At 41.3% G+C, this 21,308-nt stretch overlaps 1 protein-coding gene and 2 non-coding genes across 7 annotated transcripts in view; all 3 read left to right on the top strand.

Moving 5' to 3' along the window:
* Positions 1-14,266, top strand: part of abr (ABR activator of RhoGEF and GTPase) — a 131,686-nt gene extending 117,420 nt beyond the window's left edge. For all 5 annotated transcript variants that reach the window (XM_042431274.1, XM_042431275.1, XM_042431276.1 and 2 more), the window contains 7 exons: positions 9,174-9,233; positions 9,615-9,724; positions 9,851-9,990; positions 10,826-10,960; positions 11,140-11,245; positions 11,429-11,582; positions 12,586-14,266. In XM_042431274.1, the coding sequence (XP_042287208.1) occupies positions 9,174-9,233; positions 9,615-9,724; positions 9,851-9,990; positions 10,826-10,960; positions 11,140-11,245; positions 11,429-11,582; positions 12,586-12,675 (795 nt within the window). In that variant the 3' untranslated portion in view covers positions 12,676-14,266. The remainder of the gene's footprint in view (positions 1-9,173; positions 9,234-9,614; positions 9,725-9,850; positions 9,991-10,825; positions 10,961-11,139; positions 11,246-11,428; positions 11,583-12,585) is intronic.
* trnav-aac lies at positions 5,435-5,507 on the top strand. Its single transcript has one exon. It is a non-coding gene; the product is annotated as a tRNA-Val (tRNA).
* On the top strand, positions 8,510-8,582 carry trnav-aac. The gene has a single exon. It is a non-coding gene; the product is annotated as a tRNA-Val (tRNA).
* Positions 14,267-21,308: the final 7,042 nt, after the last annotated feature.

The following is a 21,308-nucleotide window of genomic DNA, read 5'->3' on the forward strand; positions in this document are numbered from 1 at the left end:
AGTTTAATTACTAAGAGATAAAATCACTATTGCTTCGATGAGTGAGACCATCTAACATTAATAACATCTATTGTCTCATTCCTGACACTTTCTACATCCGTCAGTCTCTCTGTTACTCCTCATGTAAAGGTTCTGGTGATGAGCGCACAGCATTTCCAGCTACACTGTGTTGATGTTTCAGTATCAGATTAGCTCCCCCTGCTGTTCACTTACCGTCTGAGTATCATCATCCTCCGGCTGAGCTCATCTAATGCCCCTTTGACATTTCAAGCACACGTATTTTTTTTTTCTTCCACTAATTAACTATCACATTATCCCAAATAGACTCCAAAACATCTGTCTGGCACATGTGCATCTGATTTTTTTTTCTCATGAAATTAGCATTGCAAGGATAAAGTTTAATTAAACTTTGACATTTTTTCAGCATTCAGCCAATTATCAGCAATTTGTGCCACAGTGTTGTTTTGTTACTCACAGACTATTGACATTTCACTCTGTTTGTATGAATTTTTCAGCGTGATTCTGTTTTTGCACTTTATGAGAGGCAGTCTGTGGATGGTTAAGCTAAATAAAGATAATAAGCTAATAAAGATTAGAGAGATGTAATTTTAGCTTTTTCTTAAGAATTCACTTAAATTCCAGACCAAAATTAGATGGAAAACATAGCGATCACTGTATGTTCCATTATAAGACTGAGCTTCATTTATTATTTTCATGTGGTTAAAACATTAAGATTGGACTGAATGACCCTTCTGTCGAGGGATCTGTTACCTAAAGATGGGTGCACACACACACACACACACACAGGTCTGGTATGGCATAGTTGAACTGCTGGCTCTGGATTTGTGAGTCGTGCGTGGGAGCAGGGGAAAAAGGGGCTACTTCTTTTCTTCCAGCTGCTTTTTTTATGTGTGAAAGATAGAGAAAGAAGCACGTGAGTCTGCTCTGATTCTCTGCATAGCTCTGCACACGCAGCTAAAACTATGACTAATGTGTGGAGGTATGAGCCCTAGATGTAATTTTTTTTTTTTTTTTTATTTCACTGAATGCTTGCACACGTGTGCTCAGCAGTCCCCTTCATCTTCGTCATGAGTGCATCTCCAGCATTTTGAGTTGCATAATAAACCAGTTCAGGACAACCAGCAAAGGACAAAGAATCTAAGTTGAGAGGTGGCCCAGCCTTTGCTTCAGTGCTTTCCATTATTCAACAGAGGCCTGAGGAAGGCTGACCACTGCTTATACTGAGCAGGATAAAACAGGGATTACATACTAAGCCCAGACTTTACTGCATTGACCCACAGGTCCCGTATTGACTCATTCCTCTCCTCCTTGCGTACACGTCAGCGCGTCTTAACATCAACAAACGTGATTAAGACGGTTTCTTTCTTTCCGTCTGTATTTCATTGCCGTCTAAATATGTCAGCTTTGCAGTTAGTTGCATGTGATCCTGCTCAGAAATCCCCGTTCACTCGACTGCTCTGTGAAGTCCCATTCATCCACTCATTCATTTTTGAAAGAGGCTTTTGAATGCCAGGTTTTTATGAGTAAACTTGTGTTGCAGTATTTCTGTGCTCAGTTGCCTTTTGATCCTATCAGCTCTTCTACAATTCACCCTTTCTTCTCCCCTCTCGGCCTGCGTTTTCTGCCTTGAAATGGCGGTGAAGGCTGAGACGATAATGGCAATCACATACCATCATCACTTGAAACAGTGACAGGGTGCCGGAGGGTCTCTAGAAGTATCTGAAAATATCAAAATCTGAAGTTTAAAAAGTAAAAAAAATATGTTTATGTTAAGGAAAGACAAGGTTAATCAGTGTTCTTTGGTACATACACTTTTTTTAAAATTATTTTTCTCTAATCTGTACATTAATTATTTTACAGCTTCAACCGGCCACCTTCAAGTATTGTAGTAAAAATATGAAATGGAACTTTGTAACATACAAAGTATGAGGAAGGTTGACTTCAAGTGTTATTTTCAAAGGATTGGATAAAAGGGGGGCAGGGAAAGCTGACTTTAGGCCATATCGCTTCTTCTGTTTGTGTGCATCTGTGGCATGCATGTTATTCACAGGGCGTCAACAGTATTGTGGATGTTAAAGAATGCGTGAGGGTACGGGAAGCACACCGGGGAATTGTCCTCACTCCTTCAGCCTAAAGCGGCTACCTAATTAAGATGCGGTGTGATGAGATAGGAGGAAGAGGAGGGAGGAAGGGGCTGGCTGGCTGGCTGGCTGGGAACACTAATTGGACTAGAACCAGACATAAGGTATTGCAAATGTCCCAGCAAAAGAACAAATGATGATTAAGCTGTTGCTCTGTTGTAGCTGGAGGTTTTTTTGGCCGTGTGTTTAACATCATGTTCTTTTGGCTGATGACCTGTTTGCTGGACAGGTTGGGTTTTATTTTCTTTTGTGGAGTGTCAGCCAGCTTAGCCCAGAGAACAATGGAGCTGTCGTGCCGGCTTAACTATGGAAGGGAATCAGATCCAACCATTATCATCCGCCCTCATCCCACCTCTCGCCCCTGCTGTATTTTAGCCCACACACGAAATTATGCTCTTCCATTTGAGTATGTTGATTAGCGCAGATGAGATATTAGGGTTTCATCCCTCATGCATGCCTAAAATGCCAGCCAGTCCCCTAATGGCCTTTTATATAGGCCACATAAATCTCTGTCTGTCCCCGCCGGAGGGCATAGCTCTTTATTGGCCCCAATCCATCCTCATGTGCAGGATCTGAGATTGGTTAATGAGCTCCAGGAGGGGAGTGGCAGGTCAGTAAAGCATTCTCAGGTTGATACCCAGAATAACCCCCTCCTCGGATGAGTCCAGTCCCATCGCTTCTAGCTGTGCAGCAGGCCATATGCAGGGTGGCTTTAATCTCACTAGGCTGACAACGAGGCATTAATCATCTAATTAGACAATGGGAGTTAGGAGATGTTGGTTTCTGCTATATTCATCACATGCTTTAACAGTGGTCTGGGCTTAGGTAATGTAATGACAGGGGGGTTTATAGGGAAAACCCAAAGATGATGACTCTGGGTTACCACATGAATTCAGGGAAACTGAAACATTTATATGAAAAAGTCACAGGACATTTAGTTTATCACTTGCTTGGCACATTTGTCTCAATAGTTGTTGGTTTTCAGCTGTTTTTATGAAAGTTTTCCTCTGACCTAAAACATAACATCACCAAGCAGGAAGATTTTTCATCCAACTTAAGTCATCAAAGTCACCAAAAAACATGATGAATGTTACAACAGAGCTTAAGCGAGACGCATCCGATCATCTTACTGGCACTCGCTCGAGCAGTGACACATCCTACTTCCTCGGTTACTTTGTCGACTCTGTTGGGTAAACATACATAGAGATGATCTAATGGCTTACAAATGGTACACGCCGTTAGTTGTGGCAAAGATGACAAATGAGCTGAATAGTCAGGTAATGACTTAGCCCAGAACGACACAATGTTCCCATGAGGCCATCGGCATCACCGTCAATCTGTCCAAGACAAACATGAGGGTTCATCAGAGGACAAAAATGTGGCTGAGATCCCGGTCTCTTGATAGCATATGTGAGTTTTGTCACTGCTGCACCAGATTAAATCTTTTTTTTTTTTTTTAGTGGTTAGTCTGTATGTCAGAGGATAGAAGGTGACATTAACAGATCTTTGTGTGTGAAGAGTGTTCATGAAATAATTTTTTCTGCTTTTTTTTTTACAGCAGAAAAGACTTAAGCATTAGTTTTTTAAATGAAATAATGATTGAGTGGGTTTTATTTGTGTCTGGGGTCAGAGTTCAGATAATCCATCTGGAGTCGATATCGTAGTTTAATTTGTTCTGACATCACTGGTTATACTGACCCCTTCATTTTTTCATCCTTTTTATTACTGATAAGCACTTGAATACATGAAGTACTTGTGTTTAATTCAAATTCAAAACATTAAAGGGATATTTCTCTCTCACTGCAGTGCAGGATAACTCGCGTTTCCGTGCGCATCAACGCTCTTACTCACCCAGGCTGCAGGCAGGGCCGTGTTGCATAAGTGTAGTACGTGTCTGTGTGTTACTGTTTACAAGCCCTATAAGAGAGTCACACAATGCCCGCAGAGATGCAAGACTACTCTGCAAATCACAACCCTGTGCCAGCTGAAAACCTGCTCCCATTGGTTCAAACAAGGAAGTGAGGGGAGAAGACAACATGGCAACCGAGTCAAAGACCTCTCATGGCAGTGGTGACATCAGCAGCTGCTGAGTAAAGAGGCCCGCTATTACTGATGCATATGTAAACATTATGCTTATGTGGTTCATTTGTCTAAAAATAGTCATGTTGCTCGTACTCGAAGCAAATACACTGCAGCGTGAAGTGATAGGTCAGGGAGGGGGGGGGGGGGGAGACTCAATCGTTGCACAAACAGTTCCTGTAATCCCACTAAAACCAGAGAACCATGCAGTTTGAGCTACGTTCTAATTAAAGGAGTAATAAAAGGCTTTCTGCAGCTGAATGAATATTTAATCAGCCAGAGCACAGCGATGTGATGAAACACAAAGGACAAATTAAATAGAATTCATTAATTTAGCATATCTAAAGATCGAGTTGTGTTTTGAATGTTGTCACCAGCATGCATTAGCTCTCCAGCACAGCAACAATGGGCTAATTAAGTGTGTAGGTAGGTGTGTAGGTGTGTATTATTAAAGACTGTACAAATCATTGCAGTAACGGACTTTTTAGCACAATGTCTTGTTCCATATCAGAACGCCCTTAGTTAGAGCTGCATAAACCAGTGTGCAGAACAAACAAGTATCCAAACCCCACACTTAATTGCAACCCTAAGATGAATTCTGAGAAGCATTTGATATATGATATAAAAATTAAATGAAGATGCAGGATTTTTACTTTTATTTTAAATGTATAGACTAGTAAATCTTCCCTAATTGTGACTGAAGAAATCCCCAGATAAATATTTTCAGCATTCATTTCTCAAAAAAAAGTTTTGCACATATTGCAGGTGTTTGTTTTGTGCTTGTGGTGCTCGTCAGCAGTGAGAAATGCTTTCATGTATAGTATGCCGGTGGATCGATCACGCCGCTGAAGGGCCCAGGGCCGACCATACTCTTGTAAGATATGTATGGTCTTTTCAAGGCCGCTTGGCAATACATGTGCTGAGCTCTCACTCCTCTTTTTCTGACAAATGAAGAACCTGGATCTATTATTCTCCTGCTGTAGTGCTGCATGTGCAGGAAATGTTGTGTAGGAAATGTAAACAGCTGTGGAGGGAGGGGGGGGGGAGGCAGACCTCTGACTATCCCGCTGTGTCGGTCTGTTGTTGCTGTCAGTCTCATACGGGCTGCAGCAGCACGGCTCACATGTCACTTCACACCAGTGAAGGAGGGCAGGGATTATCTGTGCAGAGCGGGGGAGAAAAGCTGTCAGCCAGTTCCCGTAGTGTAGTGGTTATCACGTTCGCCTAACACGCGAAAGGTCCTCGGTTCGAAACCGGGCGGGAACAGCCCTTTTTGTCTCTTTTGAGCCAAATAAATCAAGGAGCAAAAGTTGAATTTACAATAACACTGTTGGTTTTGAGTGAACAGTGTTGGTCTTGGTGTATGCAGTGGTTTAATGGTTAATAAAAAGGCTAAATCAGTGACTGACTCACCAGTTTATTATTTGATCAGAATAAGCAAAGCATTGCGCCTTTTTAAACAGATTTTGCAATGTCTTATGTTTCTTTTTTTCCACATTTTTACCAGTGTACTCATTATCAAATCTAATCTTTAAGTAATCAAATTGTCTGAAAAGTATTCAAAGGGACTGACAACCTAAACCAATTTTCACTCAAAAGGCTCTGTCACCTCAAATCACCTTATGAATCCTCATAAAGGCAAATTAAGAATGTCAGGAAATGAAGTTTACCCTCTCTACCAAGTCTCTCATCATTACAAATAATGAAGGAGGGAACTGACAGCTTGTTCTCCTGCACTGTCTATACAAAAGAAAGACCATGTGGTGGCAAAACACCCTGATTTATCTTATCTGCTTTGTTCTGTCCCCGTAGATCAGTCGGGGCAGAGTACAGGCTGTGTGTACTTCCTGGCTCACGGCTGTCTGCTGCGTCTTTGAAGTTTAGACTCCTGGTCGTGATATTTCTGCCTGTCTTCTGGTTGACTGACAGAAACTCCAACCAGGAGCGGGAAAGACGCGCTGAAATCAACCATCGATCTTCTGTTGAGCCCACAAGAGGGCCATATCACATGGCAGCCACATGCCTCCTGACATATTTCAAATGCTCAAACACACAGAAAAGTGATGAGAGGAGGATGTGTGTGTGTGTGTGTGTGAGCATACAGGGGTCAGGTTTAGTAGACCATATACACAGAGAAAGTAAATGGGCAGCAGCGTAACCAGCTGATCCCCAAACCTGATGCACACTCAGAGACCTACATTATGAGCTACTTACTGTACAGAATGAGCAACATGCTGGCACACACACACACTTATTGTATTCTATGTAAGGAAAAGGCTTCAAAATGTGTACCGCCTACCAACTGGAATGCGTACAAATCAGTGTACGCAATGGTCCACTACATTTGAAGTATCTGTGTTTTTTTTGCTTCAGGCTGCAGTCTGCTCTGGCTTCTCCTCAATCATATATTCTCAGTAGCTTTCATGGCCGTACAAAGAGAGCTTTGACACCAGACTGATGCGATCCTAATCGGAACCATATAAGCCTGAGGATGTCTTTTAAAAAAAACACGAGACACGTTCTGACTTTTATCTTTTCCTTGACATGTGCATCAATGTGCACACATACTGTAGATGCTCATGTGCTTATAATCTCCTTCATGCAGGAAGTTGGTCATTGTACTTTTCAGCTTTTTGGACTGAGATGAAAGGCGACTGCTCTTCTGAGAGTCCTTAAAAGGTCTAATGAGGTCTTAATATATAGAAAATCAGCTAAAAGTGAGGCTTTAAAATGTATCCTTTGCACTGTCTCGTCTATTTTTAATCTTATTTGCTGTAAACATCATTATATCTTTGGTATAATAGCCTATGATAGTTACACTGTCAGATTTAGACAAGTATAACACACTTTATTTCTTTATTTTGGCTTTTAATAGGTCTTGAATTGAAATCTAGGCCTGCTCTGTTACCTGCTGCCCTCTTCCTGCTGCTTCCCCAGCTGAGCTGTCACTTAGCATAAAACCTTAAATCCTCCCGCCGCTTTGTTTAAACCAGCCAACTGGACACATCCCTCCATAAGTCACAATTCATTTCCAACAAAGCTGTTTCCTATCACGCAACCCTTCTCCTGACATTTTGCTCTTTATTCTGAACGTAATATTTAGCATGAACTAAATCAGTTTTCTTCGTGCAGCCTCCTTAGCCAAGCTGTTTGCAGTCATCCCTTTAAACCAACTCATTTCCCAGGAAAGGAAAGGGGGGAAATGGGCCAAGTTCCTCTCTAAGTATTTTTTAATAAAAGGAGTCCAGTTGAGGATACGGTTTCGAGAGGGGTCACTGAGTGTAACTGCTGCCTGTAAAGGATCCTCTTTGTTTTTACAACCCTTATCCAACCCTATGCATTCATTTTTAATCAGGTTTTTTTTTTTTAGAAATTAGCAGAGGGCAACAGGGAAGAAATCAGCAGGAGGAACAGTTTTTGTTTTTTCAGTGAGTCTACTTCGAGGGGGTTACGTGAGGCGTCAGCAGTGAGTCCTGGATCCTTGCCCGGTTCTCTTCTTGGAAGTAGCTGTGTAAAGACCCGATTGCAGTGATTACCTGTCCGTCGTCTCAAACCCACACCCTGCTAGGAAAACAGGCTTTAACGATTATAGGAATGCGTGAAACCGATGCCAAATGGCCTTTTTATGAGGTGATGAAACACACTCACTGAGAACTTTTAATGGTTTCAGCCTAATGCCGACAATAAGAGAAGCGTGCTGCCCTTGTGCTCACCCAACATTCATTATTATAAATTGAGCTTGTCACTATGCCGGATAGTAATAACATAACTGAAGTGCAGACACTGAAACAGCCTATAAAAAAGACATTAGCTGTTGTGGCCTCACTTAGCGGGACTCCAGGAGACTTAAAACAAGTTTCCATCTATCATGTCTTAGAGGGCATCAAGGGACGTCTGATGAAGACTTTGAGAATGTGTGTGGTAAAGTAGGCCAAGCGTCTGAGGAAATCTGGAGTCCTTGTCGGACCCCCGAGAGACTGCCAAGGGCATATGTGGGAAACATAAGTGGTATCATTCTTTCCCAAAGTAGACTTGGTGACTGTAAAGCACGAAAACCCAACAACAGCAGCTAGACTTTGATCTGGTTCAGAGGTTAGACATGTGGAGAAGTTCAAAGCTAAACTTCTGTCACCTTCTTCTCACCTTTAAACTTTGTCAATAGCAGCTTTGCTTTTCTTGTCTGAACATTTACATGGTTACAGACAATCTCTCAGTCAGGTCTTTCTCATTACATGTATGCAGAGAGGGGGAGGGGATGCCGTCAGCCAGTTCCCGTAGTGTAGTGGTTATCACGTTCGCCTAACACGCGAAAGGTCCTCGGTTCGAAACCGGGCGGGAACAGCCCTTTTTTTCTTTCCTCCGCCACGATGGTGTATTTGTTTTTAAGTAAAACAAATAGAGCAGAAAACGTGGAAGTTAAAGTGCAAAAAGCTCTGAATGCAGTCACACTACTGCTCCTCCTTCCTCACAAGCGGGTCGAATCACATTTCACTTCACCAGTTGTCGGCCTCTTGGGAGTTCAACACTGCTCAGAAAGAGACATTCTGAAGCAAGTTTGAGTTTCCCATTATCGTGATTTTAGTGTATATAAGTGTAGACAAGCATGTCTGGGAGCACTCACCGAGATGGTAAAAGCTGACTTCCTTTTTTTGTTGTAAAAATATTCTCCACGATTGATGTGGTGTCATATCACATAATCAAAACCCTTAACTTCCTCTTTGTGAGTGTACAGGTAGTGACTCTCTCTTCTATTGTTTTCCCATAACAATATCTTGCAGAAATGGGACTTTTCTGTGCCGACACTCATCATCTGATGATTTGATGTAGCAACGTCGTCTTCTGGGAAACTCTGTGAATGAATTAAGTAACGTAACCTTATTTGGTCAAACATCTTATCATCCAATGTATCTCTGTCTCTGTTGTGTCTTTCAGCTGGATCCTCAGACGGTGCAGTCCAAGAACTGGCACATGGACGTCATAGAGATGAACGGGGTAAAGACACAAGCGATTTGAAATCAACTTTAGATTATGACATACACTCTGTGGTGACATATGTTATGTTTGGCAGGAGCGATGTAAAGTTGGCCAGCTTTTCTGTTTGGACAATGTTTTTATTCATCAGTCTTAACAACACTGTATCCTCTTACATCCCTGCAGGAGAGTCAAATAGGTTTAGATTGTTATATTTAGTTGATTAAGTGTTATGTCCTCAAAAGTACAGACATTTTATGTACACAGATTGTTAAAAAGAACTTGATAATATGAAGAGATCTGTTAATAGCTTTGAGATTCAAACTATATTCAGAATTGACATCTGTTTGGCTCTAATGTTTTTTTTTTTAAAAACCCAAATGTTAAAATGTCTGTCATCAGATCAAAGTGGAATTCTCCATGAAGTTTACAAGTCGGGATCTAAGCTTGAAGAGGACGCCGTCCAAAAAACAGAGCGGGGTGTTTGGAGTCAAAATCAACGTGGTGACAAAGTAAGTATGTTCCTAAAATGGGGCTGTTACCTTTTAAAGCTGAATTGTTTACATGTCAACAGTAGAAAATCTGTATAACTTCACTCACATCATCAGAGAATTAACACGACTGTTAAACGTCCACAGGCGCGAGCGCTCCAAGGTGCCTTACATCGTCCGCCAGTGCATTGAGGAAGTGGAGAAGAGGGGGATCGACGAGGTGGGAATCTACAGGATCTCAGGGGTGGCCACGGACATCCAGGCCCTCAAATTAGCATTCGACACCAGTAAGACTCCACTCACTCTCTCTCTGTGTTATCTTTCCCTTCCATCATCTTGTCTGGAGATCAAATTTAACAGTTTTTTTTTTGTCAGTACTATGTAGTACCAGTAGATTACAGTAAATAAACCCAGAAACATATTTTAATTTCCCTCTAAGATGATAGTTTGAATAATCGATCCTTTCCTTAAAAGTCTTAAATAGATTTTCATATCTTGAAGGTCTTAAATTTTGAGTTGATGCGTAGTTGCGTGAGGAATATTTCCCCCACAGGATTCACCAATTTAAATATGATCAGTCATCAAGCATTTAGCTACTTTGTCCATAATAATTTCCTGTAAATGTAATGTGTGCACAGAGGCTGTATGTGTATGTTTTGGAAAAAGACTTTCTGATGTCATAGTAACCGAGGCCTTTGCTCACAGTTGTTTAGCGAAGAGATTTGTGAGAATTGGCAGTCAGGGAGGCCAGGGGACAGAGATGAGGAGCAGCAGCTGTCAAGTGTTCAAGTGTTATAATACATTTTTATAATGATAATACATTTTATTTATAGAGCACTTTTCAGGGTACTTGAAGACACTTAACACGAGTTAAAATGATCATAGAAAAATGTTGCATAAGAGCCTCTTAGTGTCAGTCACAACTGCTTTTACATCACTAAGAGCGGACTGAGCAGAGGCTGCTATCACCTTTCATTCTCTTGTCTGCATCTGTCTCTGTCTGGACGTGGGGTTATTTAGAGATTATATCATTCCTGGAGATGAGGGAGAGGAGAGAGCAGCTGAGTTATTGTGAGCCTGTAATAATGTGTTCTGTTTATAATGTGTGTGTCTGGCCTGTAGATACCAAAGATATCCTGGTGATGCTGAGCGACATGGACATCAACGCCATCGCAGGAACGCTCAAGCTGTACTTCAGGGAGCTGCCGGAGCCTCTGCTCACCGACCGCCTCTACCCGGCCTTCATGGAGGGCATAGGTATGACCTTTTACCCTACTCCCAAACTTCCACATTAGCCCAGGAAGTGTTTGTCATCAGTGAGCCATTATAGAGGTTTACAAGAGAGTTAAAGTTGCCCAGCTGGATCAGATGAGGGCTAAAGTTTAAACGCTGTCTTTCCATAATTGGATCTGACATCTTTGTCCTCTCCTCCGCAGCTCTCTCAGACCCGGCTGCCAAGGAGAACTGCATGATGCACCTCCTGCGCTCCCTGCCTGACCCCAACCTCATGACCTTCCTCACTCTGCTGGAGCACCTCAAACGGTACACATACACTCACACACTAGCCATGGAAAAATCAGCTTCACATTCACACTCAAAAGCTTCCCAGTACAACCACAGTCATCTACTGTACACATTCTCCACTGTGCAGTTTCTGCCGACATTTGTAACGACCGTCGCTGTCACTTTTAACCCCGTCCTGCCTGTTGGCGTGTGTTCCTGCAGGGTGGCTGAGAAGGAGCCCATCAACAAGATGTCCCTCCATAACCTGGCCACTGTGTTTGGCCCCACTCTTCTCAGGCCCTCAGAGTCAGAGAGCACGAAGGGACAGCACATCACCTCCGCCTCTGACATCTGGTCACACGACGTCATGGCACAGGTACCTACACACACTTTACGGTCGCAGGTGTATGTGAATATACTGTCGTTGATAGAGGGAAACTGAGTGTATGCAGTGAGTGACAGACTGGTGCGTACATGCATATTTCCTCGGTCTGCGCACATGTTTTTCCAGATGAATTTTACTCCCACGACGCTAAGTGACCCGTGTCACTGCGGTCTATTCCCCCAGCTGTATTTAGGCTCCAGGACATCCATTCATCCCTACTGAGAGATGAGTTTCCTGTGCACAAATGTCTTTTCTTGGCAGAAAAAAGAACAACATCCAGAGTAAATCATCATAACTGGGACAGCGTGCACATGTAGCAGGCCCCGTCTGTCTAACAGTGAAGCTGAGTGTTTGTATTGGGGCATATTTAAATTCTAAATGTTTATTGCATAAGTATACACAACGTCAAACACCCTTGAAAGATGCTTCCGCCTGCATATCCTGAATATACAATAATCTTATACTGAGACATGAGACCTCTTTCTAATAAAAGAACCCATCTAGCAAAACTGAAGAGAGGGTAGCAGTCGTTCCTACATGCTTTTAAGCTCACTGACTCACAAAATACACTTTGTCTGAGTAGTAAAATACATATTTTAAATTCAGTTACAAGCTAGAAACTCATTTATCTGGTGAGCCTCTTGCAGCATTAAACAAACAGTAAATCAAAAACTCAATTTTCCAGACATGTGCTCGTCTGATGAAACTGATTAAAAGGGAGATTAAGGGAAATTTATGGAGTGGACTGAAGGGGAAACATTAGACTGATTCACCTGTTTTCATAAAGTAGATTGTCTAGACTTTACAAAATTTCAAAATGTTTGCAGACTGCCAGAACCTTTCCTACATATTAAATCGGTTAATCATGGAAAACTTATTTAAACTGTATTAGTCACATTGAGGTATGAGCAGACAGACAACCAGGATAATGTGGGTTCATTTCAGATGTGGATAAGATGACTGTAAAGTTTCATCTCTTTCTGTCTCCTCTTAGGTCCAGGTGCTGCTCTACTACCTGCAGCATCCTCCCATCTCCTTTGCCGAACTGAAGCGCAACACGCTCTACTTCTCCACTGACGTCTAATCCCCACCCACCTCCCTCAGGGCGACTTCTGGAGACGAGAGAGAGTGAGAGACTCCATACGAACCTTTCGGTCCCCGCCGCTCGGTCCTCCCGCCTCGCCTCTTCTCCCAGCGGGCGGCTCGTCTCGACTGTACAGCCCCCACTCCCCCACCCACATCCTTCCCGTCTACTCCAAAACAGCCCTTAATCAACCTTCTTCCCCCCCCCCCCCCCCCCGTCCTGAAAAGAGATGAAGCCGAGTACGTAGGGAGGTGGTGAAGGAGATTTCCTGGTTGTCTAGTAGTCACGTGTCATGTCATGTTTGTAATGTGAGGAGAGCAGAGCCCCCCCCCCCCCCCTCCCCTCCCCTCCCCGCCTCCCACCGACATGATGACAAGGCATTCTCGGACCGCAGTGGGAAAGGTCAGGTGGCGGTGGTAGTGAGGGGGTTCTGGAGGCCACGGTCCTTCAACACAGGATCATACACAGGGATGTGTGTGTTGGCGTCATCTAGGGAGCCTTTTCCAGACACTGGTTTCATGATCTCAGAAAACCGGTCGACTCGCAACCTCCAGCGTGACACTTTTTTTTTTTTTTTTCCTGATCAGAGGCATTCCAGAAAAAAATGGCATTTACGTGTTTTATAACTATGTTCAACAGCTGTTTCATTTCCTTTTTCTTGTCTTTCTGGCTTTGTGCATGTGGTGGAGGAGGCCGGGTGTATGAGAGACAACGTGGATGTACATACGTGAGTGAGTGAGTGAGTGAGTGCGTGTGTTTGTGTTTAAGGGACTATGAGAACTTGTGAGGTTTAGAAGTGGGTGGGAAGCCGTCCTAATAAATGACTGGCAACGCGTCTCTCTGTGCTGACAAACGAGAGAACTGCCCTCCCCAGTGAGTCTTGGCCAAATTAGCCCTATTTATTTTAAATATATATAATATGTGTGCCTGTACAGTTCTGTGCAACTAGAGAAATGCTCTAAGGAGTGTGTTTTTTGAAGTTTATTCAGGTAGTGATGTTATTTTTAGTCTGATTTTCTCATTCACCATGTCCATGGTTGGTAAGCTGTACTGAAAAGATCATCAGAAAGTCTGCCAATGAATTTCAGATCACTTTGTAGAGGAGAAGGGGCACTCTGTGACATGAGGGTTGTTGGGGAAAAAAAACACAATGAATGGAACATTTAGCTTTTTTTTTCTTGTTGTTGCATTGCAAGCCTGTTCCAAGTGTCTTACTGCACCGGTATAATCTATAGGATGATTTGTGTAGTTGCCCTCATTGCATGTTCAGCTTGTCAATCAAACCAGGCCGGGTAACACAAAGGTAGGTGGTCTCTGCTACTGTAGGCCCTCGCTAAGACCAACAACAGCCCATCTCTGCTCTGTACAAAGCCAACCTTTCTGCTATCAAGCCTGCGACATATCTTAAATACTGTAAGCACTGCTAGATCAGTACTATTTGATATTTTTAATATAAGATTAAAATAAAATAAAAAATGTTGTATTTTACTTCATTTGAGAAGAATTTCAATATACTGTAATATTGAGGCTAAATGTCAATGTGAACTTTTTCCCCCTTTTTTTTAGTAAAATAAAAGTTACCAAAACACTCTGACTTTGTGTCCGTCTGTGATTTAAGATCTTTGATATAAATAAAACTGTCCTCTGAATGTAAAACTGCACTCTATGGTCATGTGTATTTATAGTGGATCGTTTTCAGCCAACTTGCACAGATATATCAGAATAATGACTTCTTTCTGTATTTCTTCCATTTAATATACTTAAATAATTCACCACATGATCAGAAATGTTGGTAGTGTAGTTCTTCCTGAAAGATTGAACCATATTTGGATCTTTAGTTTCAGATCTTTGCATATTGCACCACCTGGTGGTCAATTTTACAAACTGTTGAAAGTGACCTCCAGTGAAAGATTTAACTCACATGACTGATTAGATTTGCTGTTAATTTTCAAATATGTTGATATATTTAGATCTGCTGAAGACTGCTTTATCATATGTGCACATTTGTACCTTATGAGTTGAAGGAAAGTAATTATATGCACATCGTGTAGGTGTAAGGCTAATAGAAAGCAGTGTCAATGAAAATAGGTAACGCCTGCACATTTAAACAAGCCACAAAATTTAATCTGAACACTTCGATCCTACTCTGATCTTGTTTAGGTCAGAATGTGGACATCCAACCTGCCCAGGGTGATAATCATCTAATCATTTAATAAAGTACATAGAAAAGAGCAGGAATACCAAGGCCATACTTCAAAATCAATAGATCAAAAATATCACAAATATCAAAAGATACATCTTATATATAAACATTTCATCACATTCATCATCACATATATCACAATATCACATATGTTCAGAAAGATATAGTAAGCTAGAAAAAAGGAACCTCAAATTCTTGTACAGAAAGGGGATCTTTCTGTACAAATATTTGTACAGAAATGTATATTTTATGTAATATGAACTAGATCAAATGACATTTAAAATTGACAAAGTGGCACCTCTTAGATTTACAAATTTTAACAATATCAAATATGTATGTCAGAAACTAGAAATATAAACATATAAAGCCATCAAGAAGCCACCAACATTTTTTATACTTCAGAGAAAATGTTTAATCTCATATTCTTGATTCAGACCTCTGGGTGTAAGAGTCTGAAGAACATTTTCACCTTATATCATCCACAAAAACTCCTTTCAGTCCTGCAAACATGAGCAACAACACTGAGGCTCAGTGTACCGATGAGGTCCAAACTTTGGATCTAAGTTGCCCTGCAGCATGACTGAGGGTCTTCATGTAAATCTCGTGATAAGATTGTAACGGATCAGTTACAAGAAGCCCTGCAGCCAACGATGTTCTTCATGTCTTAGATGTGTGTGAAATCTACATGGATGGATGATAACATGGACATGGATGCCTCTGGTCTGTTACAATTAAAAATACATTTTATAGGACGTCCACAGACGTATCAGTTAAAATCATCTGTACTGTATATCCTTATTGAACTCATTTCAGATTTTTATGAATAATATCCCAAATAGCATATATTATAGGATATATATAGTATCAATTGATATTGTCAGGATAACTGTAAGGGAAATATATAGTAAACTTTTCTCTAACATGCAACAATATATTGAAGTATATATAATCTTGGATACAATGAATGAAGGGTAGTCTTAATCACAACATGTTGTACATGAAACTGTGATGATTGATGTGATTCAGCTCTGACGTGTCCCCTCTGGAGACCTGCTATTGGCTGATTCAGTGCTGAGGGAGGGCACTGTGGGTAGACATGATTGTAGTCTTTACTTTAAGAGTCACTGCAGTCAGCGCTGAAGAATCAAACTTAAACTTTGCTGGAAATTACTTTGGTTTCTTATTGCAAATCCACCTACAGCCCACTTTTTACAAGGGATTTTCTGACTCAAATTTTAGGATCAATCTTAAGACCATTACTTAGAAGTTTTATTCATACAGTATCAGCCCTGGGACCTCAGCTCATTTTAACTAAAATGTTCTAAAAAGTTGATTGTACTTGAAATATCAAGTTTAAGTTTGCTCAACTAGTCGGTTCAATCAGTCAGGCTATGTGTGGCCCCTGCAAAGATGCAAAGGTAACCCCATAGAGGCAACAAGAGCCATCCACCACCTACAGAGACATTTGCCTCATCTTTTACCCTGCTTGTACAGTTTATCAGATTTACTTTTGGGTTAACTAAATGAAGTGCAGATTAAATTATTGTTTAACATTGTTGGCAGCTCTATTGGACACAGAGACTATTAGAAAGCAAACATTAGCTCGTTAGCAGCTGCAGTTTTATCATGTTTTACATGTACATGTATGTACATATTATGGCCAATTTTAGAACTTGTGTGACTTTCCCAGTTAGATATTTAATGTAGATAAACAAGCTTACTTAGCAACATTATTTCAAAAGATGTTTTCAATCCATGGAAGCCAACTGGGCTTGCATGTATTTTCTACCTTTGCTTTGTTTTAGATATTTGACTTTCAGGGGTTTGACTGATAAAGCGTCATTTTCAGCTATGACTCAAATGATCCTCTCACTGACTTTATCAAACCACAAAATGATAATGGTAAAGCCACCACCATAAGTGGAAGAATACAGAGCAGTCATTGCTAAATATAATTTAATTTTTTTGAGTGTAATTATTTTTTTAGTACATTTTAATTAATTTTTAATTTATACTTATAAAATATGAGCCAATGTCATTGAATTGTTCATTCTTTAACTATAACATATTCTTTTCATGTGGTTGTTTAACGTGGGCTGAGAATCAGGGTTTTAGGGACACGTCATGCCCTCATACACATCACCTGATCATCTGGTTAAAACACACAACACAGAGACTGTGGTAGAAAGAAAAACAAAAGGCCTGTAATAGTCACAGAGAAAACTTAATGCATGTTGGAAGAATGTTTTATAGAAGGTTGTTGTACATTATTTGTTCAGTTCAGATGAAGGAAATTCTTTTAAGTTTGTGCAATTTAACTGTTCACTGTTAACTCAAGTTAAGCAGTAAGTTTTTATATTTCACAATTTATGCTTATACTACCTTCATCAGTAGTTATTGTATGATAAAAGCACAGTACTAAGTCTATTTGTTACAGTTTTATTGGATAAGATTTAAGTGTTAAGTAACATGTTAATATTCACCATTCTAATACAAAGTACACCAATACTAAACATTCATTCATTATGAATTTAATAAAACAGCATTTTTGAATGTTCTTTGTTGTTGATGAATCAACTTTATGTGGTGCTGTTAGAAAATAGAAACTGTTTTGTGGGCAAATTACACAGTTCAAGACTTTGAATGAGCTTAAAATGTGAGTAAGATGAACTATTCCTGAAAGAATGACCTGGCTGCCGTCACATTTCTGAGGGCAATATGGATCTTTTTCATGGCAGATATTTTAAAATGTCATACCAGGAGAAGTACAGGTGTAATTAATAACATTAACCATGGCTGCATTCCAATTACATGTGGAGGTTTCAGGCCTCCTATTTGGCTAACTGGTTTAGCATACTGGGGCACCTAAATGGTACGGAGCCATCGTTAATGTTATAAGTAACACCTGTGCTTTTCCTGCTATGACAAGTCAAAATGTCTGCTGTTGAATAGTACTATTGTTCTACATTTATCTGACCGCTACAGTTACTAGTTACTTTGCACACCGTTGGGCCCCTGGCGTTTTCGTGCTTGGGCCCTAATCAAAAACATGGCATGATCACAAAGTCTGTTTAATATTCATCTGGTTTGTTGTTATTACTGCTGGTAAATGGAAATGTTAGTTTGCATTTTTAACTCTTTGTCACAGAGATTTGCCCCAAACTTGTCCTTTTAGACATCAAACTACATACTCTATGTACTAACTAGGCCATTTACTGACAGCAGACATTTATGTCTTCTAAAAAAACTGCACATATGAATTATAACTTAATGCAATAAAACTGTTTGTTTCCGTTTTAACTTGTAATTGTTTTCTGCATCCTGTTGTGTGTTTTATCATCAGACCATCAGCTGCTGCAGGAGACATTTCTGACAGCTGCACATCAATATCTTTGCTCTCTTTCTCTCTCTTTTGTTTTCAAATTCGTTGTATTGTCATGATCATTAGTACAATATTTGCTGAATCAGGTTGTATTAGAGTTAAATGTCAGTAATAACTCTGAATGTAAGGACGAAATACCACAAATGATTTGCACATTACTGCAAAGCTGCTGAAATGAAAGAAAAACAAATCGTACAAATAATTGAACAAACTAGTATAAATAAATGTTTTTTTAAAATTTGATTTAAAAACTCTCTCACACGCATGCGCGTGCGTCATCGATGAGCAAACCGAGGTTACGTCATGCCAACAGAACCTTGATTCCTCACTTTGCACCTGAACTTGGACCCGAGTGGACCTATTGCAAAGCTTGGATACTGGAAAGTGAACTCTTGGAAAACTCTTGAACTCTAAAGCGGATCTTGTTGGAAAACAAAACTACTTGGATCTCTGAACAACTACTTGGACTTCTGAACTCTTGTGGACAACTGAACAAGTTGGAAATGGCCCTCGGAGGACCCCTCTCCACTGGTGACCACCTGCTGACTGGAGTCGCCCATGAGATGGACCGTGACCCGGCAGGTAAGACCAATTTAAAATTTATATTTTACTTATGATTTATTCATTATTTATCTCCAAGAAAGTTTTGAAACCAATCTTAGAGTAAAAATAATGTCACTTTTAGAGTTTAAAGGTGGACAGTTCATAGCATGTAATTGGGCCTATTGAAAAAAACACAGATTTGGTGAAAACAGACAGTTATTCGACGATTTCTCCGTGTAAAATGATTATTTATTGGATAGAACGAATGAAATATCCCGGGACAGGTGTGGAATGTGTAAACAATTAGTGTAGTGATTTGAAACACTGTTATTTTGGTTTCAATGCATCAAATTGTCCAAAACTAGCATTGAAATTATGGAAAAAAGATGGCGACTGGGCCAAATTTCGGAAAATGCCAAAATTATGTTCTTGTCTCGCACCATGGAGACGCTGGAACTCTGAGCTCCAGACGTCAGAACGTCAGGACGTACAGGTGTAAACAGACCTGGTCCGGTTCTTCTAATGTGTAAATCTGAGCTGCTTGTTTTGATTGTTGAAGCTTAATTGGCTAAAAAAAATCCGGAACTGTTGCCGAATAATTAAAAAAAATGAAAATCATTTACGTTTCAAAGTTCATCACATTTTAAACTAATTTCAAGATATTCATCAACATGGAGGAGAAAAAGTGAAGCATGTCTGACTGTTTTTGGGTTCACAATCAGAACTGTTGCGTTCAATCATTATATAGTTTGTACTTGACATGTTGGTATTTTCATAACATTGAAACGCGATCTGTTTGTTCGTTTGTTGTTTTATTTTTCGAGGGAGAAGACAGAAACGTGCAGCTTTAAGGTTCTGCGTGTGCGCGTCCTGCGTCCAGGATGCCGCCGACTCCTGCACGTCCTGACGGTTTGTATCACATTATCGCAGTTTTTCTTGTGATCCGTGTCTGGAACAGAACCCAGCCCCCTCTCAGTTTTCTCATTTACCCCGTTATCCAATTTCCCCTCTCATTAATTCTCGTCCAAAGAAAGGATTTGTAGCCTGCAATAATAATCCAGATCAAAAAAAGAAAAGTGGATAGAGCCGGTGCGTTAAAGCGCAGGGCGCGCAGGGATCTCAAAGTCTCCTGATTTATATAATTAAAAACATTTTAACCGTGAGCCCTATGTGACAACAATTTGATAATTCGTGATCAGCTCTTAATAAAATGATAATCACGTCAGTGGTACAAATTGACTTTTCATCATCAGACGTCAGCTAAATAAAATTCAATTCAGAGTTGATTTGAAATATGAAAACATGCAGCTTTAGATTTGAAATCAAGTTCTCATGTGATGTGTCTCTTTTCCCATCAGGTGGCTCCTTTCAGCGTGTCGACCACCTTGTTGAGTGTCCTGCAGGAGACGGCGTCCCTGAAGTCATCAGGATCCTGGACCACGATGATGACAACAATCTCCCCATCTGCATCTCTTCTGACAAGAAGGAGGAGGGTGAGGTTGAGGTAGGTATTGTACATACAGATGGAGGTGAGGACGTTCATCCGTTCTCTTCTGATGAAGAGAGTGACGAAGAGGAGGATGAAGACACCGAAGACAGTGAGGGCTGGTCTGACTCGTCAAGCGAGGATACTGGATATGACAGTCTGTCCGAAGATGAAGAGGAATTAGAAGACGACCACATCAGATGTTGCTCTCCTCTCATCCAGCAGCTCTCACCAGAGAACATTTGGCAGCGTTGGAGAGAAGCTTGTCCTCCTGTTCCTGCTGGTTCTCCTGTTCCTGCTGGTCCTCCTGTTCCTGCTGGTCCTCCTGTTCCTGCTGGTTCTCCTGTTCCTGCTGGTCCTCCTGTTCCTGCTGGTCCTCCTGTTCCTGTTGCTGCTCCTGTTGTTGTTCCTCAGCAGCTGACTGCCAGGCGTCCACCGGTACCTGTTCGGCACCGCAAGCCCCGAGGAGCTTCAGCATCCCAACGGCCTGAAGAGTCTGCTCCTTCAACCCCCAGCCTCAGCTCGTCCATGAAGAGGAGCAGGGAAGACAGCCACGGGGAGAGGGTGACTGCTAAGCGGCCAAGGTGGAACTGTGAGGAGAGAACGGACAACTCAGCTCCCTCAACTTCAGACCACAGCTCTTCTACAAACAGCAGCTGGGACGAGAGCTACAGAGACTCACTACTTTTATTCTCCGGCCTCAGCTTGTACACGAAGAAGAGCAGGGGAGACAGTGACTCGGAGGAGGTGACTGCTAAGCGCCTGAAGAGGGACTGTGAGGAAAGAACTGACAACTCAGCTCCCCCAACGTCAGACCTCAGCTCCTCTCCAAACAGCAGCAGGGACGAGAGCTTCTACACGAAGAGGAGCAGGGGAGACAACGACTCAGAGGAGGTGACTGCTAAGCGCCTGAAGAGGGACTGTGAGGAAAGACCTGACAACTCCGCTCCCCCAACGTCAGACCTCAGCTCCTCTCCAATCAGCAGCAGGGACGAGAGCTATGGATACGCAGAGCCCTC

The sequence above is a fragment of the Thunnus maccoyii genome, chromosome 13 (genome assembly GCF_910596095.1).
Source record: "Thunnus maccoyii chromosome 13, fThuMac1.1, whole genome shotgun sequence".
NCBI lineage: Eukaryota > Metazoa > Chordata > Actinopteri > Scombriformes > Scombridae > Thunnus > Thunnus maccoyii.